This window comes from Copadichromis virginalis, linkage group LG5 (assembly GCF_057382275.1).
Source record: "Copadichromis virginalis isolate Kocher_CV1m ecotype Utaka linkage group LG5, C_Virginalis_male_GT1.1, whole genome shotgun sequence".
NCBI classification, from domain to species: domain Eukaryota; kingdom Metazoa; phylum Chordata; class Actinopteri; order Cichliformes; family Cichlidae; genus Copadichromis; species Copadichromis virginalis.
The window spans coordinates 11095598-11121037 of record NC_140622.1 but is presented as its reverse complement, the minus strand read 5'-3'; the positions used below and the strand labels follow the sequence as shown (position 1 = coordinate 11121037).

Below are 25440 nucleotides of genomic sequence, written 5' to 3'. Positions count from 1 at the left end.
CTTAACCTCAGCTTTACAAGGAGCTGCAAATGTTAAAATGTAACAACAGCATCAGCGGGGTTCAATGAATTATTGATGCAAAGACCTGAGACTCTGAACTTTTCCATACGACTGCTTTTAGCAAAAACAAGTGCTTTGTGCTTAAAATCAGTTGGCTCACACTGCCGTTTCTGACGCTGTTAAATATAATGTTCAAAATGGATTAAATTCTCTGACACGAGCCGAAGAGCAGTTTTGCCCTCACCTGGTAGTTTTAAAGGCTACACAACGTCTGACGACCATCAGTCCGTGGCCATCTTTTCCCCCTGAAAGGCACGTAGTGGTTGTAACAGGAATGAATAATTGAGAGGCCAGGCCAGAAAACAGTCATGGCGTATGTCCAGTTAATGATCCACCCACTTATGTATGTTCACGATGAAGACAGGGCTCGGACGCTACGTAGAGCTTGGGCTGGATGAGCAATGGAAAAATGTAGATTTGCTAAATTTGGTTGGTTCATGTTGAGCAAAAGTCATTATCTTGGCTTGTTACCACCAACTCCCTTGCATAAAAGAAGATGATTCATTTGAAAAACTCTGCTTGTGATTAACCAGAGTAAACATGACCAGACAGATATGAATGGCTTATGTACAAAGCCCCAGTAAAAATAGTTACATCCACATCTTCTACCACCACAACTCTGTGTCTGATGATCTAAACATTTCCTGTCAGTGTCTGTGGTGAGTCAGAGAAAGCTTTTATTTTTATGACCACATGTGCTTTTATTATCAGGACCAGACAAGATGGTGATCATGATTGTTACCTCGGGTCTTTTAGGGTTCCACGCAAAACATAATAAAATACTGTTATATTGATTTTCACTTTCATTAGTAGCAAATCCCATAGGAGGCATAATTTATGACAACATGAAACAACAGGCTACTGCTTATCATTTTATGGTCTTACAGCAGTTTTAGTAAACAGCTTTCAGACACATCTCACTTCTGTCAGCTTTTACCTCTTCATACAAACGGGATTGTGGCTCTTTGTTTGTTCAAAAGGTGGTTCTTTAAACAAAATCCATTCCTGCCAAAGGAACCTTAGATAAGAAATAGGCGATATGCATTTAAAAGCCTTGAATGAAGGTAATGTAAGTACTGCTAGTTATATGCTCACTTGATTTCTTGGCCTGAGCTAGATGAGAAGATCTGTCTAATACTTATACATGTCCGTTCAGTATAATGTTGGTCCTAGAGGACATTTAGCTTAAAGCAGGAGAAAGCAGTCAAGTCAGCCAAGATCCCCTTTTCACTTTCACATCTTTATGCAAAGCTTTCCTGGATCATCTAACTCATTAAAATGGCATCTTTGTTATTTAACTCTCAAGCAAGGAAATATCAAAGCTTTAGTCATTCTTGAGTTGCAGCTCATGATTTCTTATCAGTTTAATGAGTTATTTTACTCTTTTTGTTTTATCAGGTGTCACTGGGTGGTTTAAGGATGGTTTTGACTCAGCAGCAGACCTGGAGGTAGCGACACATCGCCTGTGCCTTTGGGCCCCTGGAACCCGGACTGGAGATGGTCCACTGGGCCGGACAGTGGTGGGCATGCGTCTGGTTCCAGACTGTGCTGGCCTTTGCCCTGGCCAACTGTGCGTCATTGGCCCCCAGCCCTGTCAACTTCTCTGTTGTGTACACAATGCCTTTCTTCCAAGCTGGGGGTCCCATCCAAAACATAGTCAACAACTCATTTTACCAAGAAGTGTACGTGGCCTCTAAGAATGTGATCGAAGCTGTCAACAGAAGCCTGGAGAAGGTGTGGGAGCTCCGCACTGGGCCAGTGGGGGGCTCAGAGTGTCACATATGCAATTTGTGTGAGATTGACAAGAATCACAACTTTCCAGAGGACACAGACAATCAGGTGTTGCTGTTGGATACACTCTTTATGTATTTATATTCTTGTGGAAGTTCTCAGTACGGCGTATGCTATTTCCACCAGCTGAACCCAAATGGAGAGCCACCCTCTCTTTCAAAGTGTTTGTTCAGAAAGGGCTCAAACTCTGCTGCTAACTGTCCTGACTGTGTGGCTAGCCCTCTTGGTACGAAAGTCACAATGGTGGAGGAGGGTCAGACTGTCTATTTTTTTGTCGCGGCCAGTGTTAATGACAGTGTCACTCAGCGTTACGGCAGGAAGTCTTTATCAGTTCGTCGACCACTGGCCACAGAAGATGGTTTCTTCAGTGATGTGCGTGGTCTGACTGTCCTTCCCAGCCTGCGAAAGACATACCATATTGAATATGTCTACAGCTTCTTCACTCAGGAGTTTGTGTACTTCCTTTCAGTCCAGAGAGAGAGCCCGGATCAGGAATCGTCGCCTTTTCAGACTCGTCTGGGACGTCTCCCGAGGAACGAATGGGAAATGAAGCGGTATCGCGAGTTGATCTTGGAGTGTCGCTTTGAACCAAAGCGCAGGAGGAGGAACGTAGCCAGTGAACCTTATAAGGATATTGTGTACAACGTGGTCCAAGCAGCCCATTTTGGCAAAGCAGGCAGGGAGCTGGCAGAGGAGTTAGGAGCGGAGGAGGAGGATGACATCCTGTATGGTGTTTTTGCTGTCACCGACGACAACGGAGTCACAGAGCATGACTCTGCCCTGTGCGCCTTCCCCATGGACAATGTGAACAAGGCAATTGCTGATGGGGTGGATGACTGCTGTGAGTCTGGACCTGAGCAGCTCTCTAGAGGGCTCTGCCATTTCCAACCCTGTGAGAGCTGTCCACATGAGGTGAGCGCATCAGTCTGCAAATACACAACTATGAAAATGCTACTTCTTCTTCTAAATGCTACAGTTGCTTGGTCTGAGCTGGCAAAAAGGAAAGTATGTCGCGATAAGATGAGCAGAAAATTATCTGAACTTGGATAATTTATGGACTAACAAAGGTGGCTCGATAAAACTCTTGCACAATATGTCTCTCATCTTCATCCAGCCTTGGTGCTGAAAATGAATCCATCACAGGAAGCCAAAAACTGTTTGTCTTGTAGTGGCAGGCTCCAAAAGTGAATCAATCCCTAAAAGACTCCCATGTTAAACCCTAAATTAAAAAGCCCCTTTACAGCCTGGTACCAAAAATGGTTTTGGCCAGAACTGATAGTTCCTCCTTCCATCTTTTCTATGAATATTTAACTTGAAGATGTCATGAAGATGTCTTTGAATCATTGTGGTTTAGTGACAAATAAAACTTAGATAAATACACACTTATACCACATCTGTAAACAATGAGATTTCTGACAAAACCTTCACTAGGTTTACAAGAAAATGTTGATCAGACACAACCACACAGTGTTGTCACCAAAGCGTCACTGACGAGGCAAATCTCCCTGGGTTTCTGGCTAGGTCACACGCATCTTATATGGAGCAGGGATTTTCCACTCAAAGGCGAGAGGTTTGCTGGATGAAGATTTGGGGTTTATTTGCAGCTTTTACATCACACACTCGTCAATGGAGCACATTTTTTGAGATGGTTTTGAGAGATATTTAGAGACAGTGCAGCTAGGAAAACAAACACTGGAAATTTCAGAGCATCTGGTTGTTCGTGAATGCATCATTGCTTGGCTGTTTTGTGCACAGCTGGGATTCTCGGCATATTTGGCCAGCTTTTCCTACGTCTGGCTACTTCTGGCTTCATTACACACAGTACAAAACCAATGGGAGAGGTCTGGGTGGTATGACCATCTTTTATATACAGTCTATTGTATTCACCCTTTTTGTATGAATTTTTATGGTCATTCAGTTGAATCTATTTTCCTCTTTAGCCAGAAATGATCCTTTATTCATCATGTATCACCTCCTCTCGATGAGACACCAATGAAAAGGAAAATTTTGTGGTTTCTGTGAAGCAATATTAAGGTTTCCATTTTAGTCATATTAGGAATGTGAGAAGCTTTTGCATCGGCAGTCAGTTGGCAGCCACTGTTAAGTCAGAGAAAACAGGGATGCAGAAAGCTTTTTGGATCGCTAATAAATATGGAAAAAGTCTTACTACACTCATCATTATCCAGAAGGACCTGGATGGCAGCCAAGTGGGAGTGAGGGTCAGTTTTTTTTTCTATAGGCTGAATGCTCTCAAGAAGGGACTGGAAAGGTTTGCCCCGTTCCCTTTTTGTGTGACTTTAGTCAGTGGCCTTTTCAGGCGATGCGTGTGCGTTAGGATGTCTGATTTTAAAGGTCTTAGAATATGTTGCTGCTGGTTTCTCGTGGGAAAACGCCTGTTTATTCCCAGATCCCATGCATATTTCTCATATTTTTTTGTGTTAAATTATTCAGTTTTGTCTTTTGGGGTAGGTTTTGGGTAGTGGGAGCTGTGGTAAGACATCTGATACCACAGTTACTTTAAGTAAATTCCAGTTTGAGAAACTATGAGTATTCCCACAAGGACTGGTTGCTATTACTGTAATGTTGCTGTGATATTGTAAAGCTGTATAATTAGTATGATTTCAGCTGCTGGTTATCCCAGATGATGGCACTTCAGGAGAAAGTGATTTCATAAAGTTTGGCAGAACTCGAGTTATGTTGCCCCTTCCTCTGCCTTTGGAGGAACACTTTTTGGTTGGACTAATGAAGTGTTCCTGTAATGGATCTTCTGTTGTTGCTTTTGGCTGCTGGTCTGAATATTGAGTAACGTGACAGCGGGACTGTCCAATAGACTGAAACCTTGGTTCTTCCACTTCACAGCAGACCAATATATGCCAAAACTGCTGCCAAAACATCATCTGTGTTTAATACAGTGGCTTGCAAAAGTATTCTGCCCCCGTGACCTTTTCCACATTTTGTCACATTACAGCCACAAACATGAATCAATGTTATTGGAATTCCACGTGAAAGACCGATACAAAGTGGTGCACACGTGAGAAGTGGAACGAAAATCATACACGATTCCAGACATTTTTTACAAATAAATAACTGCAAAGTGGGGTGTGCGTAATTATTCAGCCCCCTGAGTCAATACTTTGTAGAACCACCTTTTGCTGCAATTACAGCTGCCAGTCTTTTAGGGTTTGTCTCTACCAGCTTTGCACATCTAGAGACATAAATCCTTGCCCATTCTTCTTTGCAAAACAGCTCCAGCTCAGTCAGATTAGATGGACAGCGTTTGTGAACAGCAGTTTTTAGATCTTGCCACAGATTCTCGATTGGATTTAGATCTGGACTTTGACTGGGCCATTCTAACACATGGATATGTTTTGTTTTAAACCATTCCATTGCTGCCCTGGCTTTATGTTTAGGGTCGTTGTCCTGCTGGAAGGTGAACCTCCGCCCCAGTCTCAAGTCTTTTGCAGACTCCAAGAGGTTTTCTTCAAAGATTGCCCTGTATTTGGCTCCATCCATCTTCCCATCAACTCTGACCAGCTTCCCTGTCCCTGGTGAAGAGAAGCACCCCCAGAGCATGCTGCTGCCACCACCATATCTGACAGTGGGGATGGTGTGTTCAGAGTGATGTGCAGTGTTAGTTTTCCGCCACACATAGCGTTTTGCATTTTGTCCAAAAAGTTCCATTTTGGTCTCATCTGACCAGAGCACCTTCTTCCACATGTTTGCTGTGTCCCCCACATGGCTTGTGGCAAACTGCAAATGGGACTTCTTATGGTTTTCTGTTAACAATGGCTTTCTTCTTGCCATTCTTCTATAAAGACCAACTTTGTGCAATGCACGACTAATAGTTGTCCTATGGACAGATTCCCCCACCTGAGCTGTAGATCTCTGCAGCTCGTCCAGAGTCACCGTGGGCCTCTTGGCTGCATTTCTGATCAGCGCTCTCCTTGTTCGGCCTGTGAGTTTAGATGGACGGCCTTGTCTTGGTAGGTTTACAGTTGTGCCATATTCCTTCCATTTCTGAATAATCATTTGAACAGTGCTCCGTGGGATGTTCAAGGCTTGGGAAATCTTTTTGTAGTCTAAGCCTGCTTTAAATTTCTCAATAACTTTATCCCTGACCTGTCTGGTGTGTTCTTTGGACTTCATGGTGTTGTTGCTCCCAATATTCTCCTAGACAACCTCTGAGGCCGTCACAGAGCAGCTGTATTTGTACTGACATTAGATTACACACAGGTGCACTCTATCTAATCATTAGCACTCATCAGGCAATGTCTATGGGCAACTGACTACAGTCAGACCAAAGGGGGCTGAATAATTACGCACACCCCACTTTGCAGTTATTTATTTGTAGAAAATGTTTGGAATCATGTATGATTTTCGTTCCACTTCTCACGTGTACACCACTTTGAATTGGTCTTTCACGTGGAATTCCAATAACATTGATTCATGATTCATTCATTTGGCTTGTTACTATGTCACTGAATTATTAAGCTATTTCTGTGATGACAAATGCACTATTGTTTTAGACTTAAAATGTTTGATAATATTCTGGCTTACAGTTTTTATTTTTACAGCTTTTCAGTTTAATTAGTTTTATATTTGTATTTATGATTTGTATTTAGAGTAGCTGTAACGGAGAGTTAGGCTTTAGGAAAGCAATTCATACCCACTGTTTTATACTCCTCTGGGATTAGGAGGTGGATGACTTCAGGCAATAGCAGTGCTGTTTTTGTTTTTTTCTTAAGCTCTAAGGTTACATACAGTCCATATATTTTTAGACACTGACTCGATTTTAGTTTATCTGTATATCACAACATAATTGAGATATAGTTATATGATTATTATGGTCTGATCTAAGCAGCTGAACAAGTATATTGGATTAACCACATAGAAATTACTGCCATTCTTTGCACTGGTACTTATTAGCATGGTCTCAAATGTAACTGGATGGGTTCACTTAAGGGTGGGATTTGAATGTGAACAAATTTAATCTTCAAGGTAAAGACATTTCACTTGTTTCATCAACTGAAACAAGTCATTTTTAGGATTCAAAAACAAACCAAATCTGTCAGAGAGATAGCAGGAAAGGAAACTGTGGCACATTTGGTGAAAAAAATAACACATAAAAAGGACCTTACCGAAGACAGAAGGTTTACCGAAGACATTAGAGGTGGATCGCTGCAGAATCCTTTCCAAGGTAAAGAAAAACCTGTTCACAATATTCAAGTTAGGACAACTCCAGGAGGTAAGCATATCATTATCAGAGGTTCACCACAGGGTTTAAACCAGTGATCTGTCTCAGAGTGGCCAGATCAGACATTAACACATACCTAAAACAGCAGGTTTTGGACAGATGAAACTTGGATCAACGTATATCAGTGATGAGGGGAAAAAAACAGAGGAAATGTGACACAAAGACATATATGGCCTCCAGTGGCACTAGGCCACTAATGTCAGGCTTCAGTTAACTGGAGGAGACTTCACACTACGATTGGACATTGACTAGAAAAATATGGCAAATTCAAGCCTGTCTGTAAACACGACAGCTTGGAAGGTTTTAAATAAATTCCATTAAAGCTTTGCAGGGGTGCAGAGTGGGCTCATGTTAACAATCCATAAAAATTTCCCTACATTCACTAAGCTCTTCAAGGTCAACTCAATGACTTACTGACATTCTTACTGACATTGTTTGTATTGACGACATATAGGCAGTGATGTATAGGGATTCTAAATATCACATTATTTTATTATGAATGTTATGTAAATTATAATAACAGCTCATAATATTCCAGAATTGGCATTTTTTCTTTTGAAAACACTTATGATCAAAACATGTTTTTCACTTGATATTTATTGCAAAACATTAAAATTGTAACACAGGCGAAACTGGACTCAGGCGCAGACCAGCTGAACTAGAATAGCAATCGTAAATGTATTTACGAAACACCACGTGAAAGTATAGACAGTGTACAGGGCAGGGATATGCAGCGGTCCAGGGGGAAATGGGGAGAAAGTTCAAAACACGCTCCGCTCATTCGCTCCTTCCCAGTTTGTCTTCGGCACTCTTCTGAATCCAGCACACTCCGCTCACTCGCTCCTCTCGTATTTGTTTTCTACACACTCACTCTTACTCCATTCTACGCCACACCACCAGGGAAACAGATCGGGGGTACGGACAAGTCCGAGAACCTAAGCACAAGAGAACTGCGGTTAGCATAATCCCTGTAGTCACACGAGAAACAGGGTTTATCGGGGCTGTACTGACGAGAGTAACTCAACAAAGACACAGAGACCATGACAAAAATAAATTTTACTAAAAACAAAATGCATGCCACATGTGCTCTACACCCAAAAAGTGTCATTAAAATTAAGTCAAGTATATTAAAATGGGTTTTAACAGGACCAACTTTGCACTTGTTTTTACTGCACTACAAACTTGGCCAGGTCTCCCTTGAAAAAGAGGTTTTTAATCTCAATTCGATCTTCCTGGTTAAATAAATGTTAAATAAAAAAAACAAAACAAAAAAAACTTTTTAAAGTATATAGAACAAAGAAAACAAAATGAATATTCACGAAAGACAATACTATTCCATTACAAGTAAATGCTGCTCAGTGAGCTGCCTTGGTGGAGGTTTGTGTTCTCATAGTGCTTCTTGTTCCTTGGTAGAATACTCCCTTAAATCAAACAGTGATGCTCCCTGCTCTGTATCTACAGCTCCAGGGCAATCCTCCTGTCAGTAATGCAAGGCATAAACATCTATCAAAGGCCTTTAGATTATTAAATAATCATATTATCACAACCGATTCACCTCGGGCTTCTGGTGTGCCAGATACTTTGTTTCTCTTTGTCACCCCGGTGACGAGCTCAACTTATCTCACAAGAAAGCAGCTCAGTCTGTCGAACCACAACTGTACATTTTCCAGAGATCAAATATTACAATCTAATAATATGGAACTGCTCAAGGCATGTAAAACAAACAATGCTCCCATGCGGTCGGACAGCTAATAAATCTTCCTTAACATACTATAATGGCTGTGTTCTTGTTTACATCAAAAAACCTTTATATGTGATTGATGGTGTAGATTTGATTACATTTCCCATTAAACAGTGACTTTAACAGATTTGTCCAAATGCAAGCCCCCCTTAATAGTTTATTCTCAAGGACCAACTTTCATCACACAGCATACATTAGATCAGACATTCTCAGACTCTGCTCAGTTGTCATAAAGAATCAGAATTGAAATACTTTATTAATCCCAGAGGACGTTATGTGGTCAAAGTTGCCCCAAGACAGTAAGAACAGTAACGAACAAGTTAAAGTACCCCTCTTATCATACTGACTTTGTTATTTCTCTATAGAGCATGTGCAGATATTAAGGGTATACAATTACTGCAGTGTGCACTTGTGTTTTTAGATCAAGGAATTGTACAGAGAGATGGATTTGTTTCATGCTGCCTTTTAAGTTAAACATATCCCTGCAAATACAGTAATTTGAGTTAGAAAATATACCTCAGGGTATCGTAGTCAAAGGAGCTTGCAAAGAAAAGCGTCTGGACTTCTTTAAGTTACTTGAAGACGTTTCACCTCTCATCCGAGAAGCTTCTTCAGTTCTAAGGTCAAATGGTGGAGAGTCCCAGATATAAACTTAGTGGGAGTAACCCCCCACAGAGGGACAAAAGGACCCCCTGATGATCCTCTAATCGCCTGAGCCAAGGTGTGAAACTGGGTGTGGGTCCCAATCAGCCAGAGTTTCGGGTGTGTTCATTGTGAAACCTGGCCCCACCTTATCATGCGAATTCCTGAGGTCAGATGGCCCAGGATGTGAGTGGGCGTTAAGGCGTCTGGGAAGGGATCTCAAAACTGGATTATAGATGGCAGAGAGTTGGTGTCGTAAACCCCCGCCTCTGTTCAAAGATGGTCGCTCACAGTGGACATAGATGGCTTCTTTCACTCCTCTTTCAAACCGTCTGTCCTCTCTGTCCAAAATGTGAACTTTGGCATCCTCGAAAGAGTGTCCTTTATCCTTAAGATGCAGGTGGACTGCTGAGTCTTGTCCTGTGGAGGTGGCTCTTCTGTGTTGTGCCATGCGCTTGTGAAGTGGCTGTTTGGTCTCTCCAATGTAGAGGTCTGAGCATTCCTCGCTGCACTGTACAGCATACACCACATTGTTAAGTTTGTGTTTTGGCGTTTTGTCTTTCGGGTGAATCAGTTTTTGTCTGAGCGTGTTGCTGGGTCTGAAATGCACCAGGATGTCATGCTTGGAGAAAACTCTCCTGAGTTTTTCTGATACACTGGCTACATAGGGGATGACAATGTTGTTGCGTCTGTCCTTCTTATCCTCCCTCGCTGGTGTCTGGTCTTCTTTTCTGTGCCTCTTTGCTGACTTTAAGAACGCCCATTTAGGATAGCCGCACGTTTTGAGTGCTTCCTTTACATGTGTGTGTTCCTTCTTTTTTCCTTCAGGCTTAGAGGGAACATGTTCTGCCCAGTGGTGTAGGGTCCTGATTACTCCAAGTTTGTGTTCCAGAGGGTGATGGGAGTCAAAAAGGAGGTACTGGTCCGTGTGTGTGGGCTTCCGGTAAACTTCGATGTTGAGGTTGCCGTTCTCCTCAATGTGCACAGCGCAGTCCAGGAAAGGCAAACAGTTGTCCTTGGTGTCTTCCCTGGTGAACTAGAAGACAACGCAGGAAATTTCACACCTTGCTTCCAAAAACACACACTCCTCCTCCTGAATGGAGGATAAGAAAGACAGACGCAACAACATTGTCATCCCCTATGTAGCCGGTGTATCAGAAAAACTCAGGAGAGTTTTCTCCAAGCATGACATCCCGGTGCATTTCAGACCCAGCAACACGCTCAGACAAAAACTGGTTCACCCGAAAGACAAAACGCCAAAACACAGACTTAACAATGTGGTGTATGCTGTACAGTGCAGCGAGGAATGCTCAGACCTCTACATTGGAGAGACCAAACAGCCACTTCACAAGCGCATGGCACAACACAGAAGAGCCACCTCCACAGGACAAGACTCAGCAGTCCATCTGCATCTTAAGGATAAAGGACACTCTTTCGAGGATGCCAATGTTCACATTTTGGACAGAGAGGACAGATGGTTTGAAAGAGGAGTGAAAGAAGCCATCTATGTCCACTGTGAGCGACCATCTTTGAACAGAGGCGGGGGTTTACGACACCAACTCTCTGCCATCTATAATCCAGTTTTGAGATCTCTTCCCAGACGCCTTAACGCCCACTCACATCCTGGGCCATCTGATCTCAGGAATTCGCATGATAAGGTGGGGCCAGGTTTCACAATGAGCTCACCCGAATCTCTGGCTGATTGGGACCCACACCCAGTTTCACACCTTGGCTCAGGCGATTAGAGGATCATCAGGGGGTCCTGTTGTCCCTCTGTGGGGGGTTACTCCCACTAGGTTTATATCTGGGACTCTCCACCATTTGACCTTAGAACTGAAGAAGCTTCTCGGATGAGAGGTGAAACGTCTTCAAGTAACTTAAAGAAGTCCAGACGCTTTTCTTTGCAAGCTCCTTTGACTACGATGACCTGGATGACTGAGAACCTTCACAGACACCTCAGGGTATACTTACTAAACTTCTTCTACAGTTAAACCTAAATGACTGCTGATCAGCTGCTGAACACAACGTAATATGATATATCAAGAATAAGTGATCATTTTAATGCTCAGTATAAACAATTTTTTATGTCTATAGCCTGAAACACATTGACAGCACAACACTGCACAAGATCATACTCTCTTTTTCCAGCATAAAGGACAAACAACCTGTTGATACCCTGTTGCCACATATTGTGCAATACTGCCTCGCTGCAGCTTGCACTTGAACTGCTTTTTCTCTCACCATTTCCTGTTGTCTGTGCCCTCTGCTGTCTACGACCTTTGTACTAGAGCATGGAGAACAATGCCACATGCAGAGACCATCCTACCATGGTGTCAAAGCCCTACTACAGAGTGGACCTGTTCAACAGGAAGATGACAAACGTCCTGCTCACATCTCTCCTCGTCACAACTATAGAGAACAAGACCGTGGCCCACATTGGTACCTCGACCGGACGCCTGCTTCAGGTATAGCATAATTTATCATCTTTAGCATTTGTCTTTATTTACTTGCTCCTCTACTAATGATCAACCCTTCATTTTGTGTTGGCAGCTTGTGCTGACAAGATCCAGCCCTGTCATCTTTGCCAATTACTCCTTGGTAGAAAACCAGAGGGTCTCCTCCATTGCTGCTGTGCATTCTTCAGAATATCTTCTCTTTGTGGTTGGAGACAAGGTACAGCTGCAGTCCCTTTGCACAGTATACCAATCTTATACCAGTCCAAGCTTAGCAGACTCTGTGGGTAAATCGTGCTCTCACTATTGAAAGACACGGAGATCTGGTCACATCACAGTTACAAAAGAGCTGGGTAATTTTAGCAGTCTTTTTGTGACAATCTAGAGCACCTGCCCGGGTGTTCTCTTGCCTTAGGGCCAGCGAATGTCTTTCACTTTTTAAATGGTGTTACCCTTGTGACCATGAGAATCAATTAGTGAGTAATTAGAAAATTGAAGAACTTGAAATGACTGTCAGAGCCTTAAACCGAATCATTAAATCAAACTGGTCACGTGACCTTAGAAAATGACGCTCCTCTGAACATGTTTGTAATATTTTGATGACACTAGATAAGACTCGTTTCAGCACTAGGAGCTGTCCAGCTGACCTCTTAAACAGACTATTGCTGAATGAGACCAAGTATCAGCTTACACGTCTCTCTCCATGAACAGGATCAGTTATTAAGGAGCAAATAAAATGATTCTACAGTAGTTTTATGAAACAAGCAGTGTCCAAAGTGCCAGTGTAAAAACTGAAGATTAAACATTATTTTATGCACACCTATGTCATTTACATTATCACTTACATCTTGTTTAAATCCTGCATTTAAGATTTTTACATGTGTCCTCCTAACACTATGAAAGGGATGATCTACTCAGGTATTTAAATACAAGAAACAAGGTATAATGCAGACAAACATGTCAGGCAGAATACTTTTCATATTTAATGTGAGAAATCAATACTTGGTTTTGAAAAGAACATTTCTTATGCTGCTTATAGGCTTCATTATATGAAAAATAAAATGGAGAGTTTTTTCCCCCCTAGCAATAAGTGTGTGAGATGAAAACGGTTATTATTCTGTTTTAGATGATCCAGGTGCCCCAAAGAGGACCAGGCTGTCAACACTTCCTGACTTGTGCCATGTGCCTGACTGCCCCAAAATTCATGGGCTGTGGCTGGTGCTCTGGAGTGTGCTCGTGGGAGAGCGAGTGCCACAATCGCTGGAGAAACGAGTCCTGCCCACCTGGGATCTCCGGAGTGAGATTTAGTCTAATAATCCACAATCTCTGAATCTGAAATCTACAACTTATGACAGCATTCATTTTCAATGGTGAACTATAATTGTCTTTTATTAACACAGTTCTTTCCACGGACTGCTCCCCCTGATGGTCAAACAGAGCTAACGCTGACTGGGTGGGAGTTCCAGTCGCCTTTGAGGCCTGCTATCACCTCCAGAACCCACCAGATCCGACTGGGACAGACGTCCTGCACTGTGATTCCAGCCAAAAGCAACAACACGTAGTGAGTAACTTTGCAAGGCTTGTTTTGGTTCCAAGGACAAGGTTTTTGTGTTATAACCATTATCAGCAAATCCATCAGTAGTTTTTTTTTTATATCTTTGCTGCACTGTGATATGCCCTATTTATATTAATGCTTGCTCATTATTCTATAACGGTCTTTGCAAACAGCAAAAATAAGTCACCGAAGGTAATTTTGTTTCCTGTTGTAGTCAGACAGTTCACCATGAAATTAAATTGTTAGTAGTTTTGTTGGACATGTCTAATGCAAGTGTTTTCTTCTGATACTCAGCTTGGTGTGTAAGATTCGCTCTGGGGCCACTGAGCTGTTCAAACCAGTCAACATTACAGTGGAAGTGCATGAGGGCAAAGTGGAGGGACGCTACTCTATTGAAGGGAAGGCAGAAATGCCAGGATTCACATTTGTGGTAACCTTTGTTAATATCTTGCAATTCTTTTTTCCTTGTCTATGAAGAGGGTTTGCTTTACCACAAAATCAAAATAAACTGACTTCTTCAGGTTCCCAACATCACAGAAATCCAGCCCAACTATGGCCCTCGTGTTGGGGGCACACTCATCACTGTGAGTGGGCCTCACTTGGACGCTGGAAAGACCAGGAGAGTCACTCTTAACGATGTGGCCTGCGACATAAAAAGGTACAAATACAAAACCTTACGTGCTTTGTAGCACAATCACTTACTCGGTTTCTCAAGTGTTTGTCTTAGAGCTTGTAAAGTTGTCTTGGTTTGGAAAAGTGTTAAAAGACTCACAAGTGAACTATTTTTTGCTCCAGTTCTTGATGATTACACAAATATATTTTAGAGCATGAAGCCTTTCGATTTGCTCCAGTTTGTCTGTTGTGACGTGTCACTCACACATAGCTTTGTCTCTCTGCAGGGTCACAGCGCCTAAAGGCAACGTGTCTTCCATCATTTGTTTGTCCAAAGAAATCTCAGAGGTGAGAGATGTTCCTCTGAGTGTGTTCATTGACAAGTCTCCTGTTCTCACAACAAAGGTGTTTTACTACAAGGAAAACCCAAAGATAACAGACGTCCGGCCTGACTGTAGCTTTGACAGGTAATGCCACAGAAACCTCAGCACAAAAACAGCTGCTGTGTGTACATACTTTGAGGGCATGATCGGACCATTTTGCATTTGCACTTCACTTTTGTGTATTATTCATTTTTCTGAGATGGCAGATTCATTAAAAAATGGAATTTAAACGTCTTTTTGTTGCAGAGGTTCAAAGATTGTCATTGAAGGGGAGAACCTGGATTCTGTTTACCGCACAATCATCCGCTTTAAACCCAATGAGAGCCACCTGAAATCTGTGTCAACGGTACAGTTCCATCATCAATCATTGTAAATATACAGTGCTCAAAAAAATTAACAACAGGTGCACCAATGAGGCAACATTCAAAATGGGAATGGTTTTACAGCTGGAGGCCACTGATATTTTTCCCTTCTCATGTTTTCTTACTGTTTTTTTTTTTAACTTGTTTTCCATTTGGGTAGGCTCAGTGTCACTACTAGTAGAATGAGGTGATCCCTGCACCCTACAGAGGTTGCCCAGGTAGTCCAACTCCTACAGGACGGCACATACATTTGCTGTATTTCCTACCATAGTCTCAAGAGCATGGAGGAGATTCCAGGACCCAGACAGTTTCTCCAGAAGACTTGGACAGGGCCTTAACCAATCAGCAGGACAAGTGTCTACTCCTTTGTGCAAGGAGGAACAGGATGAGATCTGCCAAAACTACAAAATGACCTCCAGCAGGACACTGGTGTTCAGAAACAGACTGACGAGGCCCGACATCCTCAGTGTGCTCTGTGCTCACTGCTGAACTGCGGCACCATGAGCACATGAGAACATGTAACCAACATGAAAGGGTCTGGAGAAAGTAATCCTGCCTGTAACATAGTTTAGCATGGCTGGTTTAGCGGTCAGTCAGTGAAGGTTTCCAGGTCACGCAGTTCCAAAGGATGAAGGAACTGACACCAACTGGTCCCCATGCTCGCCCATACTTAAACCCAATAGGACACCTCCGGGAAATTATATTTCAAGTCCATCCAGAGCCACCAGGTTGCACTTCAGGCTAGAGATGGACCGATCCGATATTACGTATCGGTATCGGTCCGATACTGACCTAAATTACTGGATCGGATATCGGAGAAAAATAAAAAATGTAATCCGATCCATTAAATATCACGAAAGCACCTCACAAAACTTGCAACACGCCGTAACTCGCCTCAGAACGTCGGAGCAGTATGCATCACGTGATAGAGCAGCTGTGGCATGCGGGACCTGTCGGTGGTCTGGATAGCATTTGGAGCTTCGCTAGCAACCTGGCATTTCATCTCCGACAAAGTTATCCCCGCGAGAAGTAAAGCAAGTGTGTAAGTCCATCTCTGAATGTTTGTAAAGCATTCCCACGTTAAGCTTAACGAGCGACTGCCTCTCGCTCTCCGGCTGCTACTTCAATCGTGAAACTGCTAATGATCAGCTGATCGGCTTTTCTGTTGTGAGTCTCTCTTGTTTGTTTTTGGTCCACTTTGCGCCAGAAAGAGCAAACCAGCGGCTGAACAACAGCAGCACGTTTAAGCTTGATAAGCTGTTGTTAGAATTTATTTAATATTACTTTCTACTCAAGGATCTTTTTCTACGTAGCTGACGGCTGGTAACTGTGCAGGGGCGGATCTAGCAAAGTTTAGCCAGGGGGGCCGATAGGGCATTAACTGGGAAAAGGGGGCACAAAGACATACTTTTCTTTCTTATTCTCATTTAAAATGTCTAGCTTTTAATAAATAATTATCGGACACCCAAAGTTTTAATTTGATGTAAAATGAATAGAAGTCAATTACTGTATATAGTGACTATTAAGTCTAATATATATACCCTAGTAAGCTATAGTACATTTTCCTTTGGGAAGGTACCATCTGTGCAGTCTGCAATTTTGTTGAAGAAAGATGTTGAATCTATTTAATATTTCTTGAAAAATAATTGATTTCTGTGCATTTTTTTTCACACTGCATCAAATTAAGGTTGATTACGTTGATTAAGCATCATGAGGTGGAGCGTGAGGGGTGGTTCCCTATTTTTTATTTATTTATTTTTGTTGTTGCTGGGAGTTGGAACCCTATTAGTTAGGTTGCTTAATATTTACGCTAAGTACTCTTTAAAATACCAGAATAGGGAGGATGGTGTAGGTCTAAGTTTATTAGATTGATCAGTATTGCTGAACTATGAAATATTTTTTTTGTATACAGGTATAACAGAATAGCTTTAGTGTAGTTGTTGTTTTAAACTTGAGTATGAACTTGCAGACTTGCAAAATGCAGCAAGATATTTTAAAAAACAGTTTTGTTGATTAAAAAACACTATATCGGATTCATATCGGTATCGGCAGATATCCAAATTTATGATATCGGTATCGGACATAAAAAAGTGGTATCGTGCCATCTCTACTTCAGGCTGTACAGGCTTCATCTAGATCTGGAAAGAGATACCCCCCGGATACCGAGGAGTATTCCACAACATTATCAGGCATGCGTAAAAGCATGTGGGGGCCACGCAAACAACTGAGGAACATTTTGAGTTGCTGCAATGACATTTCTTTTGCAAAAAGGACTATTCTGCAGCATCATTTTTTCAGAGTATCTTTGAATTCAACTCTCTGTATTTTAACTCTGATAATTTTTATGCCCACAAAATGCTGCGACATCCTTTCATTCCTAACACATTACCCAGTCCATGTCATTATAAATATCCAACATGATTTTTCTCCCTTTGAGATCTGATATGTTTTTAGTATTTTTTTGAGCTGTGTATTAAATTATAGAGTTTCTCTATTGCTTCTCTGGGTGATGTGCTTATATTTTACTGTATAGAACAAGCATTAAAATTTTATTACACTGTTTTGTTTCAGGAGTGCCTCGGCAAGTCTTTACCCACACGGATGGAATGCATGACCCCTGTTTTCCACAGGGATGAAACTGTGGAAGGATCGCTATCTTTTGATATGGATGGAGCATCAAGCCTGTGGAGCAAAGAGTTCTCCTATCACCCCTACGGCGAGCCCATACCTTTTGAAACAGAAGGACATGTTCTAAATTTGTACCCTGGGTTTGATGAAGTGTCACTACATGTAAGCTGTTGTGTTACTTCATTCTTACTTAAATCAATTCAAATGTGTGGAATATATTGGAAATTTTAAATATCACACGTTTTGATCCTGTTCTTAGCACCAAAAGCTGAACCTGGTGAGCTCCTGCATGACCATCATTATGACGGTGGCAGGTGTTGATTGTGGTGCTAAAGTCCTGGATAATGAGATAACCTGCAGGATCCCCAAAAACATGACCATTCCTAGTGAGGGACTACCAGTGAAGGTCGGTCAGATGGTTATAAATTGATTAACGTGATTCAATATGGAACTTGGGGTCCTAGGTTTTACTGTCTGTGCCACTGATTAGTAACCATTACTGTACGTCACTAAGTTGTCTGTCCTCTCTCGTGTACCTACAAGATAGGATAGACAAGTAACTGTTGGATAAATTCAATATTTTTTATATGAACACAGATCCCATCTCCACCATACTGATTCCGGCATTCTAACTATGGGTTCTGACCCCATATCTATATAAAAGACCAGTTTCTGTGCTTTTTATGACATTCAAATGAAAGAAATTACAAAAATTAACAACATGGAATAATGAGTTGTGATATTTCATGATTCCCTGAACATGCTAAATTTGCAAGTTCAGAATAAGCTAACCCTATTTTTAGCTTACTAAATATTAAGTGACTGTCCAAAATAAGCTAGTTTTAGCTTATTAGCATTTAACCTAAGTTTAATATTAAAATAATATGTTGACTGTAATATATTACTTATCTTTCTGTAAGTAGGCAATGGATTGGAATGTCAGCATTTTAAATTTGCACTAATGTGTCGTATACAGTGTTGGGGTCAATACTAAACAAAAACTCATGCATCACACATTACTCGCTTCTTTTCTTAAAACTAATGCAGTACGTGATTTAATTACTCCCCGTGGAAAGTAATTTCTTACACTACTCGTTACTTTCATGTAACATGACCTAAAATGCATTGCCACATAAATACCGGTTAACAGTGTTAACCTTCGGCTGCATTCCACACGCTGACACAAATCAGTACTTTAATGACGACATACACGATGGCTTTCTTTTTTAAGCATGAACAAAGACCACTACACAAAGCAAGGCAAGTTAAAAGTGATCATCGGAGTGATTCTCCTGCAGAAACACGTGCAGGTATAAAAGAGAAGTTACAATGCTACATGTCTGAATGCTCATCACAGCTACTGTTACCTGCAGAAGGCTTTGGCTGCTGGGTTGTGTGCACTCAATATTGATGTCACTTAGGGGTCTTTGATACCTTTGTGTTAGCATGCTGTGAGTGCAGATGCTTGTACTGAGCTGATGTAGCGTTAGCAGTATTTGTGTCAGCAGCTGTTTCTGTCTTGGATGCACTTTGACTCTTAAAAATAAAAGTAGCGTCCATATCTCCAAGTAGCGTCCTCCTCCTTGCTGTCCACCAGGCATGCAGATACTCTTTAATGTATAAACAGAATACTATAGAAAAATTATGGATCTATTAGAGATGCATGCTGTTTGTTTAAAGTGTTGAGCCATCCACCATAAAATCAACATTTAATGTACAAATTAATATTATTATTAATTTTTTTTTTTTTTTTTTTTTTTACAGCTGAGCTCATACAAAATTAGATTTTTACTAACTAACATTGGTTCGAGCATATGTGGCAATGTCATGGATCGGCTGTGTGGCAGGCGGGAGGAGGACCCAATCGCAAGATTCACAAACACGGGGATGAACTCAAAAGCAGCTTTATTGCTGACAGGCAGAACATAGGAAATACAGAACTCAACTAAACTGGGAATCAATAAACTAACACTCGTAGGGAGACACAGGGAATCCACACAACAATGAGGGAGAACGCGACGCCGAACAGAGGGAGACGCAGACAGAAATACACAGAGGGTTAACGAGGAAAGTGGGAACACACGGGGAACACAGCTGACACAGATAACCATAACGAGACAGGGCGGGGTGAACATAACACTGACGGGAGACGGGCAGAGTCAAACAGGAAGTACACAGAGGTTCAGACAGGAGGAGAGAGAGCACGGGGAAAACACAGACATAACGGGCTGGGGAAACATGGAACAACCACAAAGGGAGACGAGGGCTCATAAATACACAGAGGGCACACAGGGGGGAGAGAGAGAGCACGGGGAGAACTTAGACATAACGGGCAGGGGAAACATGGAATAAAACATAAGGAGAGACGAGGGCTCACAGATACACAGAGGGGCACACAGGGGGTAAAAGCCACTTAGGGAACAACACAACAGGGCAACTCAGGAAACATGGCCTAAATAGGGAACAAAATACAAACATACAAGAAAACTAAGAACACTGGGCCAACATGGCCCAGGACCATGACAGGCAAAAACTTTTACATAAATGAATGGTTTGCTCCAGATCTACAGAAATACTAAACTTGTGATTTATGGACTTTATTTTCTTAGATCTCCATCAACGGACAGGTTCACAACGTTGGCACAGTGGTGAGGGTCAGCAACCATTACATGGTGGGGATCGTTTTGGGGATCCTGGCAGCTCTGGTTGCCGGGGCGGTGCTGGCCTTTGTTGTCATGAAACACTTAAGGAAGAAGAAGAAAGGTTAGCGCCGCTTTTATGTGTGGACCTTGACGAGTCATGTTTATACAACTGCTAGTGGGTGTCAGTGTGATGAATTACTAAAGTCTTTCAAGTAGAACATCTCAGGTTTTGTATAGGATGTAAATGTTCCACTGTTAGGGTTGATGATTGAACACTATTGTGAAATGTTTTTCAGCCTCCATGGTAGAGTCACGTTTAACCCACAGCGCCAACCGCTGTGGTACAAATAATGTGGAGATGTCACCTGTTGGAGACTACAGAAGAGGTGGCTATCTAAGCACATATATAATATTCTTTACTCTAATTATTGCTGATTTTCCTTTGACAAAGACACCTTCATAAACTTAATAACTTCATGCCTCTCTTTTTCTTTCTCTGTGAACTTTTACTAGTAGTATCGCTAAGTCCTCCCACCCCCTTGGTGGGGCCGGTAGCATTCCCCAGCCTGACCTATGCTGGAGGTCGCATAGATCCGACCCTCACTCCCCTCCTTCCTACAGAAAAGATCCCTATCACCAGTTTTAGGCCAGAGCTGCTGGAAGAGGTGAAAGATGTTCTCATTCCTGCCGAGATGCTTGTTGTCCAGAAACATCGGATTATCGGAAAAGGTAAGGACTTGTGCACGTGAAAAAACTTGCTATGGAAGCCAAGCATTATATAATATTTTGAAGCAACTCTGTAATTATGTCTCATTTTTGTTGCAGGTCATTTTGGAACCGTCTATCACGGCTACTTCACAGACTCCAACAACAGAGAAATCCACTGTGCTGTCAAGTCTTTGAATAGTTGAGTAATTTCTGCTTCTTGAGGTTTGATTTATATGTTTTACGAAAGAACCCGAGTGTCTCTGCTGTGGAACAAAGTGCTAAGAGTATCTGTGATGTCCTATGAGTACCTTTCAGAAGAGGTTCTCTCTGTAATTCCACTGTCTTCTCAGAGGCCATCAGAAAAGAATCTTTACATGTGTGTGTCATCAGGAATAACAGATGTGGAAGAGGTGGAGCAGTTTCTGAAGGAAGGCATCATAATGAAGGGCTTCCATCACAGCAACGTGCTTTCTCTGTTGGGCATCCTCCTGCCACAGGAAGGGCTCCCTCTTGTGGTTCTGCCATACATGAAACACGGGGACTTGCGGCATTTCATACGCTGCGAGAAGAGGGTGTGATAACTATATTAAAATATTGGAAATTCATCACCTCGTTTATGAGGAACTATCTGTTAAATACCTAATGAACTATCATTTCCTTTTGTTTAATGAGGTGTGTCTTGTTGTGTGTTCATGGATTTCTTTAGAACCCCACTGTAAAGGATCTGATTGGCTTTGGGCTGCAAGTTGCCAAGGGGATGGAGTATTTGGCCCAGAAGAAGTTTGTGCACAGAGATCTCGCTGCACGCAACTGCATGTGAGTTTCCAAGACATGCAGAGAATTTAGCAAATGTTTCAGTGTCTCTGTTAGACTTAAAGCATTTGGTTTCGAGAGAATCCTTCAGTTGGCTTTTCCTTTCTTCAGGCTGGATGAGTCGTACACGGTGAAGGTGGCGGACTTTGGCATGGCCAGAGATGTTTTCGATAAGGAATATTACAGTGTTCAGGACCACAGGAAGGCTAAACTGCCTGTCAAGTGGATGGCCATCGAGAGTCTGCAAACACAAAAATTTACCTCCAAGTCAGACGTGGTACGCACATAAAGATTTACTGCAGTAAAGTTGCATTTAAAATGTATTTGATTTGATTTCCATTACACTGTTTGCATTAAAACGTTGCATTTGAGTGTTTTATGCACATTTGCTGACACTTGATGTATATTTTTTGTGTCTTTGGATACAGTGGTCCTTTGGTGTTCTGATGTGGGAAATGCTGACCAGAGGAGCCAGCCCCTACCCAGAGGTGGACCCATACGATATAACGCACTATTTACTGAAGGGCAGGAGGCTTCCTCAGCCACAGTACTGCCCTGACCCTTTGTAAGTAGTAAGAATGAAGTCATTTTATGGCCCCAAATTTCTGATTCACTCCAAAAGTTATTGCAAAAATACACTGTGTAAGTGTTGATGTGGATCCTACCAATGCTTAAGTAGTTCTGGTACAAATTAACAGCTGCAGGGTAAAAGAGAACAAAAAAAAAAAACATGACTCAAAGTCCAGATAATAATGACAAGATGTTCGAGTGGAGTGATACCTGTAAATTCTCCGCTACTTTGTATTTTAACATGGTTATGCAACACTGTCTTGGAGTTAATGTTTATGTGTTTCGCACTCACGCAGATACACTTACACACAACTGACAACCCCCCCCCTCCCCCAACACACTCTAGTGTGACCGTACTTTTGCCTTTTAATGATAAACTGCTTAGATGGCGATCTCTTGCTCAACAACTAAAGAGTAACCATGCATGCCCCATGTCCACTGAGGCCTGGCAACACATTCAACGTGGTCTGAGGTCTCATGGAAGGGACCTGGACCACCTAGATCAGAGCGAATCAGAGGAACAATGCTTTTTAATTATATAATCACTTTCTTGGTGGTCCATTCACTTTAAGAAGCTAAATTCTGGGAATGGTGAAACAAACCTAATCTGGCTTGACCCAAATGTAACAAAATTTACATGTCATTAATTAAATATTTTCAAAATATTCTTTGCCAGCTTGAACCATGAACCTCCTGGGATCTCATCTGGTTGCCTATGTGAGCTTCCTAGGCGCCGGATTGTCTTACAGCTGTACACAGCCTGGCAAGCTGTTTCACTCGCTCTAGTCTTTGTGCTAATGAGCTGCCGGGTACAGATATATGCTTAGTGTTCAGACACAGGAGAGCTATCTGTCTCATTATCCAACTCTCAGCATACAAATCTATGCCATCTTCTCAAATTGTTGTGCTTCACGGCCCTGTAAACCCTGGTTCAATAAAACAAGTGTATGACACGCATGCCAATCAAAATCGTTCCTACATGCCATGTTGTCATCAGGAGAGGATTAACCAGCTGCAGCTATTAACACATACACAGTGTTTCTGTGTGAGTCTGCTGTAAGTCTGTAAAATTTCAGGGCCTCGTAAATTTTACGTGAAAATGTCTAATTCCTTATACAGTATATTAATTGTGCCTGTATTTTTTCCCCAGGTATAGCATTATGCTCCAGTGCTGGGACCCGGATCCAGAGTTGAGGCCCAGCTTTGCTACACTGGTGTCAGCTGTCTCCACCATACTGTCTGGCCTGGAAGGAGAGCACTACATCAGTCTGAATGTCACCTACGTCAACCTTGACCAGCCTCATCCCTATCCTGCCCTGACTGAATCCGCTGATGAGTATGACTCCACAGACGTTGAAGACTCGAGCTCAATGTCTTCTTGATTCACCTCCCCCTACTTACCCCCTACTTTAAACTGGTTCTGGTGCTAATAGCAGGCGCACAAAAAAGGAAAAAAACAAACTTCTGTCTCATCACACCAGTGTTTTTTACCTCAGTGGATTTGAATCAGAATGGAAAAAGTGAGAAGGCCCAACTGTGGGCTTTAGGTTTGTGAACCAAAGGAAAAAGAAAGACAGAGATAGCAAGATATTCTTCATCGTAGTGCGTTAGGTAAGTAAAAAGTACCTTCAAATTACGAACACCTACAGAAGTGCAGGCACTACAGCTCACAGATGCTGGGCGCTGAAGAAGAAAAGTGTGCTTTTTGGTGAGCGAGGCATTGATGAGAGGGGAGCTCAAGTGCTTATTTCTGACAGTGGATTAAGGGGCTGGTACTGCATTAGTTCTGGATTGGTGCTGCGCAGAGCTTTTGCAGATGCACATGTTCTTCCTCCACAAATGGATCCAAATAATAAAGCATACTTCATCATGTTAGATACCACCAGTAAAATTCAAACCTTAAAACTGCTTTATCTTAAGTTTATTTATTTCCAATAAATAAACTGGTAACCGACAATATGTTAGACTGTAGTAACCAGCTATTAACCAGCTAGTTTTGTCGTACTAGCTGGTTAGTAAACCAAAGAAACAAAATGTTTTTATTGTAATACAGTCATCAAAAAAAACAAAGTACACTCATTTTGGATTCTACAATTTTACATATCAGGACATAATAAAAATAATCTGGTCTTCAGCTGGTCCTGAAATTAAATAAATCCAGTCTCAGATTAAGTATAAAACATGTCTTTATTTATTTAACAAAATTAAGCCAAAATGCAGAAGCAGTTGGTGAAAAACTAAGTACACCCTGACTATTTCCATAGAAATTTAGAGGGTAAACAGCAGCCAGGTGCTGTTAAATAAAAGCACTTTATTAACTGATCATCAGCAAGTGTGAGCGCCTCAATAAAACTAAAGTTTTGGCAATATGCCGGTCTCACGCATTCAGGCGTTTGTTACCCCAATGCGAAAGAAAGATGTTGATGTCCATCAGTCTGGGAAGGGTTATAAGATCATTATAAGATAAATATAATTCTACAGTCAGAAAGATCATTACAAGCGAAAAGCATTTAAGACAGCTGCCAATCAGCCCAGGAGTGGATGTCCCATCAAATTCACCCCAATTGTAAAGTTGAAAGCTACAGGCCTCAGTTATCATGTTAAATATTAAAGTTCATGTCAGTACATTTAGAAAAAGAAGGACCGAGTGTGGCTTGTTTAAGGGTTGCCAAGAGAAAAGCTCCTCTCTCTAAAAAGAGCATGACAGCGTGGCTTGGGTTTGCAAAGTTGTATCTGAACAAACCACAAGACTTCTGGAACAAAGTCCTTTAGATTTAGATTTAGATGAGACAAAGTGGACATGTGTGGCCATGATGCATTGCAGCATGTTTGACAAACACCAAACGCAGCATATCAGCACAAACACATCATACCAACTGTCAAGCACAGTGGTGGAAGGGTGATTATTTGTTTTTTTATTTTTTATTCACTGCTTACTGTTCTAATGTTGGACTGTTGAATTGATTTGCCTATTGTGGGCTAAATAAAGTTTTGTGAATTGATTCCGATTCTGATTTGGGTTTGTTTTACAGTCACTGGACGTGGACACCTTGGAGTCATTGAGGTGAATACAAACTCCTCTGTAGACCAAAGTATTGTAGAGTCAAATGTGAGGTCATCTGTGTGAGAGCTAAAGCTTGGCCCAAACCGGTTCATGCAGCAAATCTGCAACAGAATGTGTGAAAAAGAAAAGAATCATCGAGGTGTTCGAGTCCAGACTTCGGAT

At 41.8% G+C, this 25440-nt stretch overlaps 1 protein-coding gene across 1 annotated transcript; it reads left to right on the top strand.

Moving 5' to 3' along the window:
* Positions 1-1461: 1461 nt before the first annotated feature.
* Positions 1462-25222, top strand: mst1rb (macrophage stimulating 1 receptor b). Its single transcript, XM_085455846.1, has 20 exons — positions 1462-2763; positions 11777-11953; positions 12039-12161; positions 13068-13238; positions 13342-13502; positions 13791-13926; positions 14018-14154; positions 14396-14575; positions 14738-14837; positions 17425-17643; positions 17741-17887; positions 20091-20244; positions 20420-20509; positions 20637-20852; positions 20949-21029; positions 21222-21403; positions 21538-21647; positions 21756-21921; positions 22073-22209; positions 23365-25222. The coding sequence occupies exons 1-20, from the start codon at positions 1558-1560 to the stop codon at positions 23594-23596; spliced, it is 4125 nt and encodes a 1374-aa protein (XP_085311972.1). The 5' UTR covers positions 1462-1557; the 3' UTR covers positions 23597-25222.
* The last annotated feature ends 218 nt before the right edge of the window (positions 25223-25440 follow it).